Source organism: Narcine bancroftii, chromosome 5, assembly GCF_036971445.1.
Source record: "Narcine bancroftii isolate sNarBan1 chromosome 5, sNarBan1.hap1, whole genome shotgun sequence".
Classification (NCBI taxonomy): domain Eukaryota; kingdom Metazoa; phylum Chordata; class Chondrichthyes; order Torpediniformes; family Narcinidae; genus Narcine; species Narcine bancroftii.
In genome coordinates this window covers 229,311,412-229,329,920 of record NC_091473.1, presented here as the reverse complement: position 1 = coordinate 229,329,920, position 18,509 = coordinate 229,311,412, and the positions used below count along the sequence as shown (strand labels likewise).

The window sequence follows — 18,509 nt, the reverse complement described above, 5'->3', positions numbered from 1 at the left end:
AGATTCCTTGTCAATAATAAAAAGCCATGTATTATGTTGAATTGAGAAAATGAAAATTAGTTTAATCACTTTTCAATGAAACTGGTAACAAAGGGCCAAATCTGTAATTGCATAGTTGAGCACAATTTCTCTAACTGTGTCATCAGAATTTAGTGTAATGCTCTTAGATAATTGGGTGGCCACTGTCACAAAGAACAGCATGGCTCAAATACTCTGGAATGAGCAGTTGTAGAATTGTACTCTACTCATTACAGATCTTGAGAGCATTGAAAGAGGAAAAGAATTGAAGTAAATGCAACATGCTAACAACTTCATGATGGGAAGGAGTGCATGGCCAGAGATGTGAAATGCATTCAGACAATCTTCCTCAATCAGCAATCTGATAAGTCAGCTAAATATCAGCATAACTCTTAAAAGGTTCACTCTGCTTAAACTAATCTGACTGAATAGACTTCAGAAGGGAAAATTGAAATATTGCAAAAGATTTGTTGCATAAATGTTATTTTTAATTTATACCCATTTTTTCTTTTTAAAAACTTTTGTCCCTCAATATTGGTAGTGTTTCTTTTGCTCAGTAGACATTTTCTTATTTCTGCAAATGGTGTAAAGTTTTCAATACACTACTATCCTTATTGATTGTCAATTAAAAAGTTCACGATCGAGAATAAACTAACCACATGCCACTTAGCATGGTATATCTTCACAATTCTCAAATCTCTCAGGGACCCAACTCCAGGGAATCCAAAAATATGGGACCCAGATTACAAAGATGAGTTAATATAGGAGTCCACTGTCTTAATGAATAGTGGGCAGTGGACTAAATAATCTACACCTGCTTGCATTTCTGATAGGTTAAGTCATTAAGCACAGAAAAATATGGGACCCAGATTACAAAGATGAGTTAATATAGGTGTCCACTGACTTATGAATAGTGGGCAGTGGACTAAATAATCTACACCTGCTTGCATTTCTGATCGGTTAAATCATTAAGCACAGAAAAATATGGGACCCAGATTACAAAGATGAGTTAATATACGTGTCCACTGACTTAATGAATAGTGGGCAGTGGACTAAATAATCTACACCTGCTTGCATTTCTGATAGGTTAAGTCATTAAGCACAGAAAAATATGGGACCCAGTTTACAAAGATGAGTTAATATAGGTGTCCACTGACTTAATGAATAGTGGGCAGTGGACTAAATAATCTACACCTGCTTGCATTTCTGATCGGTTAAATCATTAAGCACAGAAAAATATGGGACCCAGATTACAAAGATGAGTTAATATACGTGTCCACTGTCTTAATGAATAGTGGGCAGTGGACTAAATAATCTACACCTGCTTGCATTTCTGATAGGTTAAGTCATTAAGCACAGAAAAATATGGGACCCAGATTACAAAGATGAGTTAATATAGGTGTCCACTGACTTAATGAATAGTGGGCAGTGGACTAAATAATCTACACCTGCTTGCATTTCTTATAGGTTAAGTCATTAAGCACAGAAAAATGTGGGACCCAGATTACAAAGATGAGTTAATATAGGTGTCCACTGTCTTAATGAATAGTGGGCAGTGGACTAAATAATCTACACCTGCTTGCATTTCTGATAGGTTAAGTCATTAAGCACAGAAAAATATGGGACCCAGATTACAAAGATGAGTTAATATAGGTGTCCACTGACTTAATGAATAGTGGGCAGTGGACTAAATAATCTACACCTGCTTGCATTTCTGATCGGTTAAATCATTAAGCACAGAAAAATATGGGACCCAGATTACAAAGATGAGTTAATATACGTGTCCACTGACTTAATGAATAGTGGGCAGTGGACTAAATAATCTACACCTGCTTGCATTTCTTATAGGTTATACAGATTCCACGTAATTGGTAAAAGATACCTCATCAAATGAGGAAAAACCTAAGCATTTGGTTTACATTGTCTGATGGCACAGTGTATAGAGATTCCGATCTAGCCACCAAAATAAATTAAATGCTTCAAGGACAAAACAAATTGCAGGGATACAGGGAAAGAGTGAATAAAAAAAGATCAACTGGCTTTGCAAAAGAAATGGATTCAACCAGTGGAAATGCATCCGACTCAACTGCACCATTCAATAATTCAACCATGTGCAAAGCACTTATGGATCCAGAAGTTATTTTCTTACCTCCACATAAAATAATGGTGGCCACAAAAAGAGCCAAGTCACTATCATCCAGCTCCAAGGCATTGAACTTTACTGCAAACTCAAATTTGGGTTCCATAATTTCACTGAACGGCTTGCGCAGACTCCTTAGGAATTCTCGAGTCACGAATCCGTTTCCATTAGCCACAAGAAGACCATCCTTATTCATAATTGATGCCAACATGGCAAAAATGGCTTCATGAACACCATATTTTAGTAATGTCACCTGGTCATTCAGGTAAAGGTTTAAAAATTCTGGGATGCACTTGGCAAATTCAGTCAGTTCTCTTACAGTTTCCACAGTTGTACACTGGCAGCGGTGGAAGACATGAACTGCAATTTCTTTGTTCGGAATTCCATTCACTGATTGCTTCCAAACTAGATTTTTTTCAGCCTGCCAAAGAGTTTCCATGTCGTGAATAACAAAAGGCTGCATTCAGGAAAGAAAATTGAGGATTAGAATTAGCCTTTTTACTAAAAATAAAGAAAAATTAAAAGAACAATAGAATGATTTTATCAACAGCTCAGGAGTTAATCCTAAATGTCACATTTACTCAAGTGAGCATATGGAGCAGAAAAATAAATATCGGCTGAGCAACAGAAGTCTGACTAACATTAAGAAACTTAAGAATTTTAGAAGATAAAATAAGTACACATCAAAAACAACAACATTAAATAGAACGGATTTTAAGCACAGCTTATTTAAAATACAAGATGATTACTGAGAAAATCAGAATGAAACAATTTCTTCAATTAAAAAAACAGCAGCGCTGCCGCTGGTGCAGACCCAGGAGAGCGGAGAGTAGATACACAGTGCTTCAGCACAAAGTTCAATTGCCCAGTCCAAAGGCTGGCAACTCTGTACAGGCTTTAAACAGCCTGTTAAAGAAGCCGACAGTGTAAGTAACATCCTGCCACCACGGAGCTCTGTGCCCAAACCTATGCTCGCAGTAGCCACGATAGATTGCAGACTCTGAGGGGGGCAGCAGCAAACCAGTGCAGGGCACTATAAACAAGAAGAACACACCATGTTCAGAAAGAGAAGCAGAGGAAACAACCCTCCTGGTAAGGTGACCATGGCAGTGAACCAGCGAGCTCAGAAGCTGAAGGACCCACACAGGCTACAGGCGACTTGCAGTCGAGGGACGGACCCACAAGGGCTACAGGCTGCTGGAGGCTGGCTCATTGAAACCAGGTATCAGAGCCAGGATTTGAAAGGGTGCTGAGGACAAGAAGTGCTTCCAAAGGGCCTCGAGCACTAAAGGCTTCCTGATAGCATCGGAGGTTTGGATCTGGAGCTCAGATTGCCAATTAATTGAATATGAGTTTGTGCGGCTGCAGAGGCTGCAGGAGCACTGAAGGCGAATCTACAGACACTGACTCTGAATGAACTTTGGCTTCTCTTTCTCTTACTGTTAAGGGCACCGGGCGACACTAATGGTGACTCTTTGTCTTATGGCAGGCAGAAGACAATATCGTGTAACATTGCATGTTCTGTACTATTACATGACAATGCAGGAATCTTGAATAGTGATAAAATGGATAAGAGTAAACTAGGTCATAACATTTCAAAGACTAGATAAAAGGGATATGTCATTGATGTAGATCAAAAAGTTAAGAACAAAATTAACAAAGCACTACTGTGATGTCATTACCAGCAGCAATAGAAATTCACTAAGACAATGGCATCTAAAACAGTAATTTTTATCAATGACTATTAATATATCATCTTACTGTGATTACACCTTGGACACAATTCTAAAAGTCAATTCAATGTTCAGTCTTACAAATCTTGTGTTGAAACTCAGAACCTTTAAACTGATGTTCAGAAGTAATTATGAAGTAGATGAGACACCAAATCATCACTTCTCAAAGCTTACAAATTCTTGTCGCATTTCTTTCAGAGAAATGTTCCTTCATTTGAATGATTTGTCACAATTCCCCTCTTCCTTGCGTAGGGGTTATGAAACTGACTGCGCAATGCTTTCGTGAACCCAGGCAAGGGTTAAATTAAATAACCAGCAGAATGGTCACGATCCAAATACAGGAATGATCCTGTTTCCTTTACCCAGACATGGGTCAAGCAAAAATTACCATTTCAATGGCCACAGTAAATCACTGCTTTCCTCTGACAAGGTGAAACAGCAGAAGTGACCATCTCACCTGAAGTCACTCCAATGCTGTCTTTCCAGATGTATTTCTGATGAAATGCTGTTTATTCTCCATCACATGACTTGCTATCAATACTAGTTTTCAGTTTCAATTTCACAAAAGCCTGAGTCATAATCAGATGGCTTTCTCTTTGAACCAAAGTCTTCATGATAAAAAAGATAAAAAATAAAAGAAGCCTGCAACAGTACAAATGTAGATTGAATAGTAGTTCAGGTTTCATGGGTCTAATGGGTTAATATGCTCTTCAAAAAAAAAAATCTTCTGCAACTTTCTCTGTTCTCTGACCATTTTTAACACCTACATTTTCCCAAAGCCAAGCCATCTCCAGAAATTCCACTGCTCCACACTCTATTCCATCCTCCCTAACTCTCAACAATCTACTGGTGATTTTTGCCATTTTATTTACATGCATTCCCTTGACAATATAGAAGCAACGGGTTAGCTTCTCCATGTCCAGAATGTAATCCTGGTCTATTTCTCACTGCCATTGATCAAATCTTCACTTACAACTACAATTGGAGTTCAAACTGATGCAAGAGATAACAAATAATTTTAAATATATAAAGCTATATTCATATTGTGTGTCATTATTTGAACATTATTGTTGTAATGAGACAACTATAACCTGCAGCCAACCAAACAGAGGTAAGCAATCATGTTGCAGTCAGAGAACAAGCCTCCAAGTTTTCAAAGAATTGACTATGAAATCCATTTTTTTTTAAATATTACTTTTTTTGTTTTGGATGTATTCAATTAATCTTTTGTGGTTATAGCCAATATACCTGTAACCAATAGCAATTTGGTACAGATAATCAGGTGTCTTCAATTAGATAAACTTTGAATCTTGAAAGTGCCAAAACCTATAACTACAAAAGTGGTTTATCTTACAGACAATTTGAATCTTAATATCACAGAATCAGTCATACATTCATACACCCCAAATCGTCTATGGTATTCTGAGTTAGTCCCATTTGCCAGCATCCTATCCACATAGCATTATATATTCCAAATGCCTTTTAAACATTGTAATTCGATCCATAGCTTCCTGGTGAACTTTATATATGTTAAATCCTGTTCACAGTACAAGAATTGCCTGCAACCAGTGAACTTGGAGGATGAGAAGTGAGACTGGACTGTGAACCAAAGAACTTTTCTAAATTTACTCACACATTACACACACGTGCACTTAGAATTAGAAGGGGGTTATGTTAGGTTGTTAAGTAAATTAATAATATATAAGTTAAAGTTTGTTTATATTTTCATGTTTAAAGATAATTAAAAGCAACTTTTAAGAAACAATATATCTATTGCTGCTGGGTTTTGGGGTCCTTTGGGCTCACAGCAGTATACTCCCAGTACTTGAACAGAATTTAGACCATCTGCTCAACAGTTTCTATTACCATCTTCCATTAAAACCAAAGAACATTACAGCACAGAAACAGGACCTTCATCTCTTCTAGTCTGTGTTGAACTATTATTCTGCCCAGTCCCACAGAAGTCATAACCCTCCATCCCCCTCCGATTCATGTCCCAGTCAAAATTTTTCTGAAATATTAAAATTGAGACTGCACTCATTACTTCAGGTGACAGCTCATTATATCTTCCCACCACTCTCCATATGAAGTAATTTCCCCTAATATTCCCTTTAAACTTTTCATATTTTACTCTTAACCCATGTCCTCTGTTTTGTATCTCACCTAACCTCAATGGAGAAAAAGCCTTCTTGCATTTAATATATCTATACCCCTCATAATTTTGAACACCTCAATCAATCTCCTCTCCTTCTTCTTTGGTAGAGGGAAATAAAGTCCTAACCTGTTTAACCTTTCCTGACAAGTCCTGACAACATCCTGGTAAATCTTTTCTGCATTCTTTCAATCTTATTGATAATTTTTCTGCAGTTAGGTGAGCAAAACTGCACACAATACTCCAAACTTAACCTCAACTATTTAATGTTATCCAACTTTACCATAACATCCCAACTCTTGTACTTAATACTTTGATTTATGAAGGTCAATGTGCCAAAAGCTCTCTTTTTGACCTTAACTATCTTTGATGCTACTTGTAGGGAATTGTGTATCTGTATTCCCAAATCCCTTTGTTCTACCGCATTCCTCAGAACCCTACCATTAACCATGTCTTACTTTGGTTTGTCTTTCTAATATGTAACACCTCACACATTTCTGCATTAAATTCCATCTGCCACTTTGTAGCCAATTTTTCCAGCTGGCCAAAATCCCTCTGCAAGCTTTTAAAACCTTTTTTTACTGTCTATTACACTTCCAATCTTTGTTCCATCTTCAAAATTCCTGATTCAATTTACCACATTATCATCCAGAACATTGACATAGATGACAAACAACAATTGACCCAGTACTGATCGCTGAGGCACACCACTAGTCACAAGGCTCCAGTGTGAGAGGCAATCATCCACTACCACTCTGGCTTCTCCCGTAAAGCCAACATCAAATCCAGTGTACTACTTCACCATGAATGCCAAAGTGACTGTACCTTCCTGACTAACCTACCATGTCAAGTCCTTAGAAAAGTCATGTAGACTTCATTCACAGCCTCTCCATCAATTTTCCTAGTAACCATCTTTAAAAATTCTTAAAGATTTGTTAAACACTACCTACCACACACAAAGCCATGTTGAACATTACTAATCAGTCCCTGAATATCTAAATATTTGCATATCCGATCTCTTAGAACACATTCCATTAACTTATTGAGTACTGACATTAGGCTCATCAGCCTATCATTTCCATTGTTATTTTTGGAGACTTTTATAAATAATGGAACAACATATGCTACCCTCCAATCCTCCACCACCTTACCCGTGGCCAAGAACATTTTAATTTCATCTTCCAGGGCCCCTTCAATTTCTACACTAGCCTCCTTCAAGGTCTGACCTTTAAGGACCTTCAAGACAACCTTCTATCCCTCATCTGCCTTTGCTACACATACACAATATAATTTACAATTCTTTCCAGATCAGTTACTAATATGCCATCTTTTATAAATGCAAGTTCATCCAAAATTCTGCTAATCCACTCTCCAACATACAATTATAATTTCATCTATCAATCCTATCGGTACTGGCCTACATTGGATCCAAGGCCCACTCAAAATTTTCATTATATTTTAATGCTTTTATAGATCCATTCAGCTATCTCTTTGTAACATTCCTTAAACCCTGTGAACTCACTATTCCACCCTTGTCTCTGGGTTGTCATCACTGACAGTTCTTTCAGCGATCCTGGTGGGCCTTTCTAAAATGCTGCCTCTTTATAATTATCTCCATGGCCAAGTTTTTATTCCTCTGTTCCAATTCAAGTTTCCATTTAATTATTTGGTTAAGTTAGTACTACACATGCAGGAAGAACCCATAACCCCATCACAAAATTCAGGTTGGGATCAACAAAGTTCGCTACATTTACTTACAGGGTCTTTGGTTGCCTTTCCACTGAGGATATCACGTGCTTTTTTCTTAGTCATATTGAAATTCTTTAGATATGCATTGTAAACATGCTTTGCCAGTGATTTCAAATCAGCTATCTGTGGATTTTGAACTGTTGCTTCACCAGCTAGAAGTCCTGCAACTAGCTTTTTCTTCTCTGCTTCAGGCATTCTGCCAAAACGGATGGCTGTTACCAGAGAAAAACTAACATTAGATTTGACAAAGAATTCACTTTGTTTTATTAAACATCTTGCATCAAATACTATTTGGCTGGTCAGGAGAAAGAAAGTCTCTTTTCAGAGGTTCTATAGCTCTTCTGCTATAGGACATCTTAACACAAGTCGTTAAAAAATGAAAAAACCAGTCCTCTGCACTGAAAATATCTACAGGGTATCCTTTTCATTTGTGGAGTGCCCTTCATTATAGCTTCCTGATAACATCAGAGATAACATTAAAATTATCAATATAGAGAACGAGCTGGAAGCGTTAAACAGATGTAACAAATAAACATTCAAGAGCAGGCAGACCTTAATGGCCAGCCAACTTTCAAACAGCAAGCTCTTACTGGATAAAACTCAGAAAATGCTGGAGCATAGAGCATGCAAGGTAAGACCAGTGGGGAGAGAAAGAATTGACATTCTGTGTTAAGATTGTACCCTATCACAGACAGTCCTGTGTTCTAAACACACTGTTCTCTGCAAGTTAAAACATACAGTACCTTGCATCCTCATTTTTCCACTTCTGATGAAACATTGATTCCTTATCTCTTATCACTGATGATGCCCAATCTGCAGAATGCTTCCAACATTTTCTGACTTGTTTCCAATTTCCAGCAAGTGTCAACTCTGTTTTACCTCCAACTTTGTAACATATTTTCAAATCCCCAAGAACTGATCTTAAGAAATTTCACTGTGACTCAAAACCAATTGTAAGATACAATAACAACAAACCCATGGCATAACATGTTTTACAAAAAGGTTTTCACCAGCTTAACTGAAATAATTATTTCAAGTTTCATAATTTACTGTTAACTTATTCAATGCAATATTAAACACTTAAAATGCTTTTGATTTTTATTTTTGATAGCATATTTTTAAGTATGGAAATCTTTTCATAAAAGGTTAAAATTCTTAATTCTAATCTAAAAGGGACTTGCACTTACACAGGTATTTCTTTAAATTCCATCAGTCCCATCACCCTCAGTTAATAGAATTTCTCCAAAGCTATTTACTTGTACTGCACTATACATTCACAATTTCCTTTGCTTCATTAATGGACATCCACTCTCCTATTCCCAATTTCCTGAAACTCTAACCCCACGACAACTCTCCAGTACTCTTGCTCTTCAAATCAATTGATATCAGGTGACAGCTGGACTTTGGCAGGACAGGTAAGGTGGGTATAGGCTTTGCATCCAGCATGGGGGAGTATATATGAAGGGTATGATCTTCATCTCTTCACAACTCAAAAGGTGCTGTTTAAGATCCATCAAGAGTGTCGGGAAAGAGCAAGATCTATGACTGGTACACAGAATAGATTTTAAAAGTACTTTTTGAAAACTCTCATTTCCTATTAGCATGCACCTGATCAACGGTTCTAAAATGTCCTGCAACTGATAGGATTTCCCATAAGATTTTCATATTATGGCCAGAGGTCTGAAAGAAATTTGGCCAATCCTAAAGATGGCAAGTAAACAAACCCCTTCAAAGCAAATCAATAAATAAACAGTTAAAACTTTAATGATGGTATTGGTTAAAAGACAGAATGTTGCATGGCCATTTGGGGGGAGTGGAACTCTCTGCTCTTCATAATAATACCAAAGGGCCTCTTACATTCAGAACAAAAAACTACTCATTTTTACTGAGCAATAGCTAAAGATTGTGGTACCATAGAATCTTCCATTGACAGGACAGAGATGCACAAAAGGAAGAAACAAACTACTACACCTTAAGCAAAACCAAGGTGGTGCCTCTTTAATTTATTCTTATAGCTTTACTTTAAATTCAAATTTGATTGTTTTTTTTTTCTTTCTCTTCTGATACCAGAAGCTTCCAAATTTTCACATACTAAACCAATGAAGTAAATTCTTAGTGTCAAACTGACATTAACTAGAAACAGTTAAAGCAAGAACAAGATCATCTTGGCCTTTCCTTACTTCCAAATTCTCAATTTGATAAGCAGTTGAAATAACCAAGATATTGTTGTGTTTTTTATTTTCCTTTGCTCTTTGTGGAAAACGTTACTGACCATTGTGTGACATCCCTAATGCCAGGCACTTCTGGAAGCGACAATACTGGCACTTATTCCTGTTCTTTTTCTGAATCTTACAGTTGCGATCACATTTTTCATATTCCAGCTTCATGCGAATTGTTCTTCGGAAAAAACCCTGAAAGCAAAATTTTAGCTTAATCTTAAATTGAAGCAATGGGATTTCAAAAGGCTAAACAAATTATTTATAAATATTTTACAAGCAAATTTCAGATTAAATAAAATGGACAACATTTCACTCTTTGCCTAACCAAGCTGCCAAGTTATTCTCAATTATTTTCATTGTCATGAAGAATAGTTTTATTTTGAGACTTTCCTCCATACACTAAGCATATGAAAGCACATCCTAATACATTGCAATTTTTCTTGCAATTTTATAGTCCTGCCTGCACCATATCCATCCAAATTTACAAATCTATTTTACAACAATATTCACACTAACTCCTAAATGTGTTGGCAAATCCCATGTTCTAAGAAACTCTCTCAAATTCGCCACATTAACATTTATCTGATATTTTGACCTCTGCACATTATATACAGGTACTCCCAGACTTACGACCTACTTGGTTTGTATCCATCTGCATGTACAACTGGATTTTTAAAATATATAAAAGAAAAGATAAAATTTATACAGTTTACATTGCATTTGGTAAACTGTAACAGGGATACAGGGCAGGTAACATTCTAAAAGTGTATAGTTACCTTGTTAGTCAGCATCAAGGGGTCCATAGGCTGGGCGCGGCCATCTTGATTCCTGTACGCATGCATGGTGGATTTGAGTATTGGAATTCGGTTGGTGCATGAACAAGATTTAATGGTGCAAATTCAAAATCGTCAGGGCACTCAACTCTCGTGCATGCATCAACTGAAGAATGGGAATGAGACTAATTGGATTATTAACCTGGGAGCAGGACCTGAATGGGCTAAAAAGTCTCTATTGTTATATACAAGATATTATTGTTTGTCCTAAATTTATAGCATTTATGCTTCTTTCTGCTGACCAAGAGCTTTTTACAGACAGCTGGTTACTAATTTGATGATACATGTTATGGGTTACTATTGTTACGACCCCAGAGGACCCACTAAACCCAGCAGCCATAGAAACAAAAAGGAACTCTGTGGTGACCTGAAAAAAAGAAGTTATCATCTGGAGAACCCTGAAGCGGGCAAGTTTAATCAGCAAGACACTGAAGTGGCTGATGGAAGTACATCAGTTGTGGATGTCCTGGAACAACAAATCTCTCTCTGAAAACCAACAAGAATCTTCCAAAGCCTCTGCTGGTTCACTGACAGAGATAGAGAAATTCATCAATGTCTGGCTTCACTGTAATACATAAATGTAATGGAGAAACTCAGCAGGTTATGGAGGATGTATATGAGGTACGGGGTTAGGAATGTTTCGGGCTTTGTCAAGGTATAGTTCTCTTTACTTCCTAAAGATGCTGCGTGACCTGCTGAGTTTCTTCAACACATTTGTGTATTACACTCAACCCCAGCGTCTGCAGACTTTCTTGTCTAACTGCCCTCACTTTAAGTGGCTCTCAAGGCAAATGAAAAAGAGAGTTTTCCAGACTTTTAACAAAGATCATTTTTGAGGAAAGACAGTGTGGAATAACGGGCAGATTAGTAGAGAACTTTGTGTTATAGTGCAAAATCCTATCGATTTAATTGAAGCATAATGATGAGCTCAGCTTTTTAACTAGTAACTAAATAAGCACTGTCTGCAACTTAAACTCAAGTAGGGGTGTTCTCGGTTCTGAAATGGAGGCAATGTGTGTTGAGAAGCTTCTCACTGGTCTTGTAGATTAGCTCCACTCCTGTCAGACCCTTATTAGAAATGAAGTTAAGAAAGGTGAGCATGTCCAAGACAACACAAGTGAATTCCAATATTTCTGAGAAAGTGCTGCACTTAGGTACACTAGTTGGTGTATTTGCTTTAGTGTTTTGACACTTCACTAGAACATTTTGTTGTTGGCATAGTAGAGCAATAATTATTTACTGTTGTTACAGAATAGTAACTATTGAACTGCAATAAAGTGTCACACTGCATTTGCCAGTGAAAAAATAATGGAATATTTAGTAGAATTTCTGAGATTCACGACAAGAGAAAATATGTGTACATGGAGGTGAGGGGGTTGGAGGTTTATTGGCGGTGAGCGGGAGGTTTGAGCTAGTGGAGTTGTTCTAGTGAACTGGTGCAGACTTGAAAGGCCGACATGGCCTGTTTCCACTCCATAAATGGTTATATGGTTATTGATCTTGAATGCTCAATTTTTGTCAGCTTCTCCCAACCAAGCCCAGACAAGAACTCTAATGAATGCTACAACACAGAGACTGGGTGATTCATCACATGTGAGTTAAGACAACAAGCAATGGTGATATTAGAAGGTATGCTAAGCCTCCATGCCAAGATTAACCAGGATGAGGAACACCTTCTTCCCACTGCAGTGAGTATGCCGAACAATAGATATTCACCAAGTGGTTACTTAAACAACCATAGTAACATCTCTCACTAACCATCTGAGACACTCGTATTCATCAAACAATATTTATTTACATTGATGAATACTTGTCATGCATTATGTATTGTTTGTCTGTATGTATGTTATGTCCGGTTGTATGTCTCCATGTTTTGTACCGAGGACGAGATAACACTGTTTCATTGGGTTGTACTTGTACCATCAGATGATAATAAAATTGACTTGACTTTTAAATTTAACTGACGTGCTCGCTTCGGCAGCACATATATTAAAATTGGAACGATACAGAGAAGATTAGCATGGCCCCTGTGCAAGGATGACACGCAAATTCGTGAACCGTAAATATTTTTTTTTAAATTAAAAAAAAATTTAACTGACCAGATACTATGGGTTTCAAGATCCAGCAGGGTGTATGCATAACCTTAAATGTTCAACTCAAGTGCCCAAAAAAACAGCTACGTCACCTTCCTCTTCCCTTTCCCTCCCCATCTCGACTTAATTCCAAGAAAGCTTCACGCACATGCAACATGAAAGCGCGGATATGGAAAGCATGCTGAAAGTGGAAAATGCTATCCAAATTACCTATAGTTAAACAACTAACATGTAAACTAGTGGCATCTAAATGTTTCAGAGCTGATTTTTGTATTATGGAATTTTCTTTCTTGGTTCCAACACCAGAAAATCTATTCTGCAATTCCTTATCCTAGTATTGTACGAGGGTCCTTAAAGATACCCTGATGTCATCCCATTGGCCCCTGGAGCTTCAGTAACTTCCACAAATTGAACTGAGACATACCCAGAAAGATTAACTACATTCAAGTTCCATTGAAGGACGTATAGGAAACCAAATGCTACACAGTAAATAAGCAAGGACATCACAAAAACAAACTCTATTCTTCACTTAAAATGAAGGATATTATCCCAAAATCAAAAGAGTCAATAGAGTGGGTGACCAAGACTGACTGAAGCTCAATGTTAACTTAAATTGCATCAACAATGATTGAACAATATTTAATGAAAATTGTTAAAAACAGAAAAATCCTGGAAAGGATTCTACAGTCATGCAGAATCTGTGGAAAGAGAAACAGTTAATGTTTCAGGTCTGGGACCCTTCACCAAAACTAATAAAAAGGAAAACTACTTGGTGCAGGTAAAGATAAAATGGAGAAGAGTAATGAGTGGAAGAAAGAAAACTTCTCCAACAGGGTGAAGTTATGTGTCAGTTAAAGGACAGTTAAACCTCTTTGTCTGTATCATATGTTGTTAATGTCACAGAATCTGGTTTACAAAGACATGCCAATGCTTTGATTTTCAATATTTAATTATGGATTGATTGTATTTTTGTCGTTAATTGCAAATATTTTACACAAAGCTGAAACATGCAATAAAGAATAGCTGTATTTTGTTAAAGCTATCCAGTAATATAATATGCATGGGAATTGTGTATTTTCACTGATCTAATACATTAAAATTGAATTTTCTGCATTTATATATTTTTCAAAATCTAGAAGAAGTTTCTCATTTACATAAACCATGATGGACATTTCTATAATGTTATACATTACACACATCATAATCCACTTTACCTTACAACCTTCACATGCATGTACTCCATAATGGAAGCCTGAAGCTTTATCACCACATATTCGACATTCAACGTTCACACCTGAAGCGGTAACCTCCTCATTGGTCACTTTGGATTGTAGAACTGATGGACTTGCAGCTTCCATTACATCTAAAAAGGAATAATACATTATAATCGAGTTTGTTTAAAAACATTAGAGAAGACTCTAGAGTGGATGTTTGACTGTTACATTCAAAATCCTGAACAAATTCTCCAATAGACTGATGTTCAGATATTTTCTTCATTTTACAGCTACATTTAATTAAAGCATTATGACCAGAAAACAAATTACTGTTTGGTGTTTCCTAAAGACCCACAATATGAAACTTTGCTAAATATGTACCCTTGATAGAAAGGGTACATGGCACAGTACAGCACAGGAACAGGTTATACTGCAATATCTGCACTGAATATTTTGATAACATTAAACTAAAACTCATGATTCACATCACTTTATTGCCTGCACATACAATGCCCTCCATGATCTTTGGGACAAAGACATTTTTTCCTTTATTTACCCCTGTGGTCCAGTTTTAAATTTATGATCAATATTTCATATGTGATTAACGTGCACATTTTGGAATATATTCAAGGTTATCTGTATATATTTTCGTTTGACCACGTAGTAATTACAGCACTTTTTATACATTGTCTTCTCATTTCAGGGCATCATATTTGTCCATGGTATGATTAATAGTCATGTTTTGTACTTTGTTGCATATCCCTTGTATGCAATGACTGCTTGAAAACTGATTTTTAGACATCACCAGGTGCCAAGTGTCTTCTCTGGTGATGTCCTGTCAATCCTCCACTGCAGCTATCTTCAGCTCCTGCTTGTTTTAGGGGCTTATCCCCTGATATTTTCTCTTCAGCATATGGAAGGCATGCTCAATTGGATTTAGAATGGGTGACCAATCTTGGCCATTCAAGAATTTTCCAGTTTTTAGTTTTAAAAAAACTCCTTTGTTGCTTTGTCAGTATTTTTGGGATCATTGTCTTGCTGTAGGATGAAGCACCATCCAATGAGTTTGGAGGCATTTGCTCAAACTTGAACAGATGTTTCTATACACCTCAGAATTCATGTTGCTACCGCCATCAGTAGTTATAGCAAAGATAAGTGCACCAATACCTGTGGCCACCATATACCCAGGCCATAACATTTCCACCATCGTATTTCGCAGTTGATGTGGTATGCCTTGGATCTTGGGCAGTTCCTTTACACCTCTATACTTTCCTCTTGCTAACACCCTGATACAGGTTCATCTTGGTATCATCTGTCCACAAGACCTTTTTCCAGAATTTTGCAGGCTCTTTTAAACTGTAATCTGGCCATTCCATTTCTGAAGGCTACTAGTGATTTGCATCTAGCAGTGTAGCCTCTATAATTTCTGTTCATGAAATCTTATGAGTTCAGCAGGTCATTGACACATCCATACTTCTCTTCTGAAAATTGTTTCTGATCTGTCGGATAGACGTTTGTGGATTTTTCTTCATTATGATGAGAATTCTTCTGTCATCAGTAGTGGAGGTCTTCCTTGGCCTACCACTCCCTTTGCAATTACTGAGCTCATCAATATGCTCTTTCTTCTTAATAATTTTCCAAACAGTTGATTTTGGTAACCCTAATGTTTGGACAATGTCTCTTACTGTTTTATTCTTGTGTTTCAGCCTCATAATGGCTTATTCGACTTTCATTGTCACAGCTCTGGTCCTCATTGAAAAATGGCAACTACAAACTCCAAAAGTGATCAAAGCTTAGAAGCAAGCCTAACTCTCTTTTCCCTGCACCAATGAAGCAATTAAACATACCAGAGTAATCACAAACACCTGTGAAGTCAAATGTCCCAAACAAGGGGGTGATAGGCAGGAGTTACAAGGACACTATCATACCTAGGAGGCAGGAGGAGGGTAGATGGGTGACAGTCAGAGAGGGAAAGGGAACAGGCAGGCAGTGCAGGGTATCCCTGTGGCCATTCGCCTCAACAACTTTTACCATTTTGGATACTGTTGGGGGGGACAACCTACCAGGGACAAGCCATGGCGATCAGGTCTCAGACATGGAGTCTGGTCCTGTGGCTGAGAAGGGAAAGGAGGAGAAGAGGCAAGCTGCAGTGATAGGGGATTCCATAGTTAGGGAGACAGATAAAAGGTTCTGTGGAAGAGATCGCATATCCCATATGGTATGTTGCCTCCCTGGTGCCAGGGTCTGAGACATCTCAGATGAGTTCATGGCATTCTCAGGAGGGAGTATGAACAGCCAGATGTTGTGGTCCATGTAGGGACCAATGATGTGGGAAGGAAGGGTGAGGCTGTCCTGCAAGGAGAGTTAGGTGCTAGGATGAAGGGCACGACCTCCAGGGTTGTGATCTCAGGATTGTTGCCATGCCATGTGCTAGTGAGATTAGAAATAGAAAAACAAAGAAGCTTAAAACATGGTTGAAGACATGGTGCAGGAGGGAACTTTTCAGGATCATTGGGCTTTCTTCCAGGGAAGGTGAAACCTGTTCTGACAGGTCTGAACTGGAAGGGGATTACTCACTTGCAGAAAGGTTTGCTAGGGTTGCTCCAGGGGGTTTAAACTAGATTTAAAGGGGGATGTGAACCAGAGTAGATAGAGGAGGAGGAGGGAAAAGATAATGTGAGAATTGCATGTAACATTAGAAATCAACAGGTTGTATGTGGTGGAAGTGTCCTCAGGACATCTATTTCAATGCAATGAAAGGCTGGTGAGCTTAGAGTGTGGATTGGCACATGGAATTATGATATTGTGGCCATTAATGAAAACTTGGTTGCAGGAGGGGAAAGACTGGCAGCTCAATATTTCAGGCTTCTGTAGCTTCAGACAAGATAGAACAGGGAGAGGGAGGGAATGGCATTGATCCTCGTGAAAAATCACAGCTGTGCTCAGGAAGAACAGACCAGAGGGCTCTGCTGAGGCCATGCCCAATAGTCAGTAGCCCCTTTTACACCTGCGTCCCACTAAGTCGGCCATTCAGTGACCCGGAATAGGAATGGCATTTTTGCTGTTCACACTTGCAAGGAGCCATCCCCAGGGTTAGGACTGTTCTACCTTTTACCAGTAACATCATAACGCATCGAGCGATGGTGGACCTGCATAAATCCTGATATTTAAACAAAATTTATAAAGATCGTGGGAGAAAGCAATTATGGACCTGCCCTCCCAGAATGCCATGCGGCAGAGAAATGGCTGCATGCACGGAGCACTCATGGAGGGGTTTTCTGCCGAACAGAATTCTGGGAGGGCAGGTCTGCCATCTCTTTTTCCCACGCTGTTTACAAATTGTCCACTATTGCTATTTATTGCTAGCACTTTCCTCTCTCTCACTTCGACTTTCCCATGGCAAAATTTATACCTTCATTTTAATCTTTTCTTCCTTCATGTTCCTGCACTCACGCAAAAACCTGGGTCATTTCTGTCCTAGAATGCAATTGCCCATTCTACACTTGCCTGATTGCAATGCTGGCATCTGGAGACGCCGGGGATTGCACGAAGGGTCAAGGCAGTTTATTGATTGAGACGATTTTCATTCCACACCAGACCTTTTTTAAGACAATTGACCATTAATTCCTGGGACCATTTGCAAGTGTGGAAGGGGCTACAGAGAATGTACAGAGATGGCAGACAGCTGCAGGAATCACAGGAATCACAAGTTTGTAATAAAATTAACTTTCCACATATTGACTCCAATACTATAAAAGGACTGGATAGCTTGGAGTTTGTCAAATGTGTTCAGGAAAGTTTTCTAAATCAATATATAGAAGTACAAACTAGAGAGAGTGCAAAACTGGATCTCCTTTTGGGGAATGATACAGGCCACGTGACAGAAGTATGTATAGGAGAGAATTTTGGGACCAGTGATCATAATGCCATTAGTTTCAAGTTCAAGATGGAGAAGGATAGATCTGAGCCTTAGGTTAAAATTCTAAATTGGAGCAAAGCCAATTTTGAGGAAATGTGAATGGATCTAAAAGGCATGAATTGGGATGTTGTTTTTAGGCAAGGATGTGTTTGGTAAGTGGAAGACCTTCAAAGTTGAAATTTTGAGAGTACAGAATTTGTATGTTATTGTCAGGATTAAAGGCAAGGTTAGCAGGCATAGGGAATCTTGTTTTTCAGGGATATTGGGAATCTGGTTTCAAGGTGTATAGCAATTAAAGGCAAAATGGAGCAAATGAAGTACTTGAGGAATATTAAAAAATGCAAGAAAAATCCCAAGAAATAAATCAGTAAGGCTAAAAGAAGACATTGCTTTGACAGAGAATGTGAAAGAAAATCTTAAGGGGTTCTACAGGTATATT

At 38.0% G+C, this 18,509-nt stretch overlaps 1 protein-coding gene and 1 non-coding gene across 2 annotated transcripts in view; one reads left to right on the top strand and one right to left on the bottom strand.

Moving 5' to 3' along the window:
- The window catches only part of LOC138765010 (peroxisome proliferator-activated receptor delta-like), a 50,052-nt gene that overhangs the window by 6,846 nt on the left and 24,697 nt on the right, over positions 1 to 18,509 (bottom strand). The window contains exons 5-8 of the mRNA XM_069941622.1: positions 14,152 to 14,300; positions 10,065 to 10,203; positions 7,802 to 8,004; positions 2,168 to 2,615 (exon numbers count right to left, since the gene is read on the bottom strand). Of these exons, the coding sequence (XP_069797723.1) occupies positions 2,168 to 2,615; positions 7,802 to 8,004; positions 10,065 to 10,203; positions 14,152 to 14,300 (939 nt within the window). The remainder of the gene's footprint in view (positions 1 to 2,167; positions 2,616 to 7,801; positions 8,005 to 10,064; positions 10,204 to 14,151; positions 14,301 to 18,509) is intronic.
- LOC138765578 (U6 spliceosomal RNA) lies at positions 12,810 to 12,916 on the top strand. The gene has a single exon (XR_011358574.1). It is a non-coding gene; the product is annotated as a U6 spliceosomal RNA (small nuclear RNA).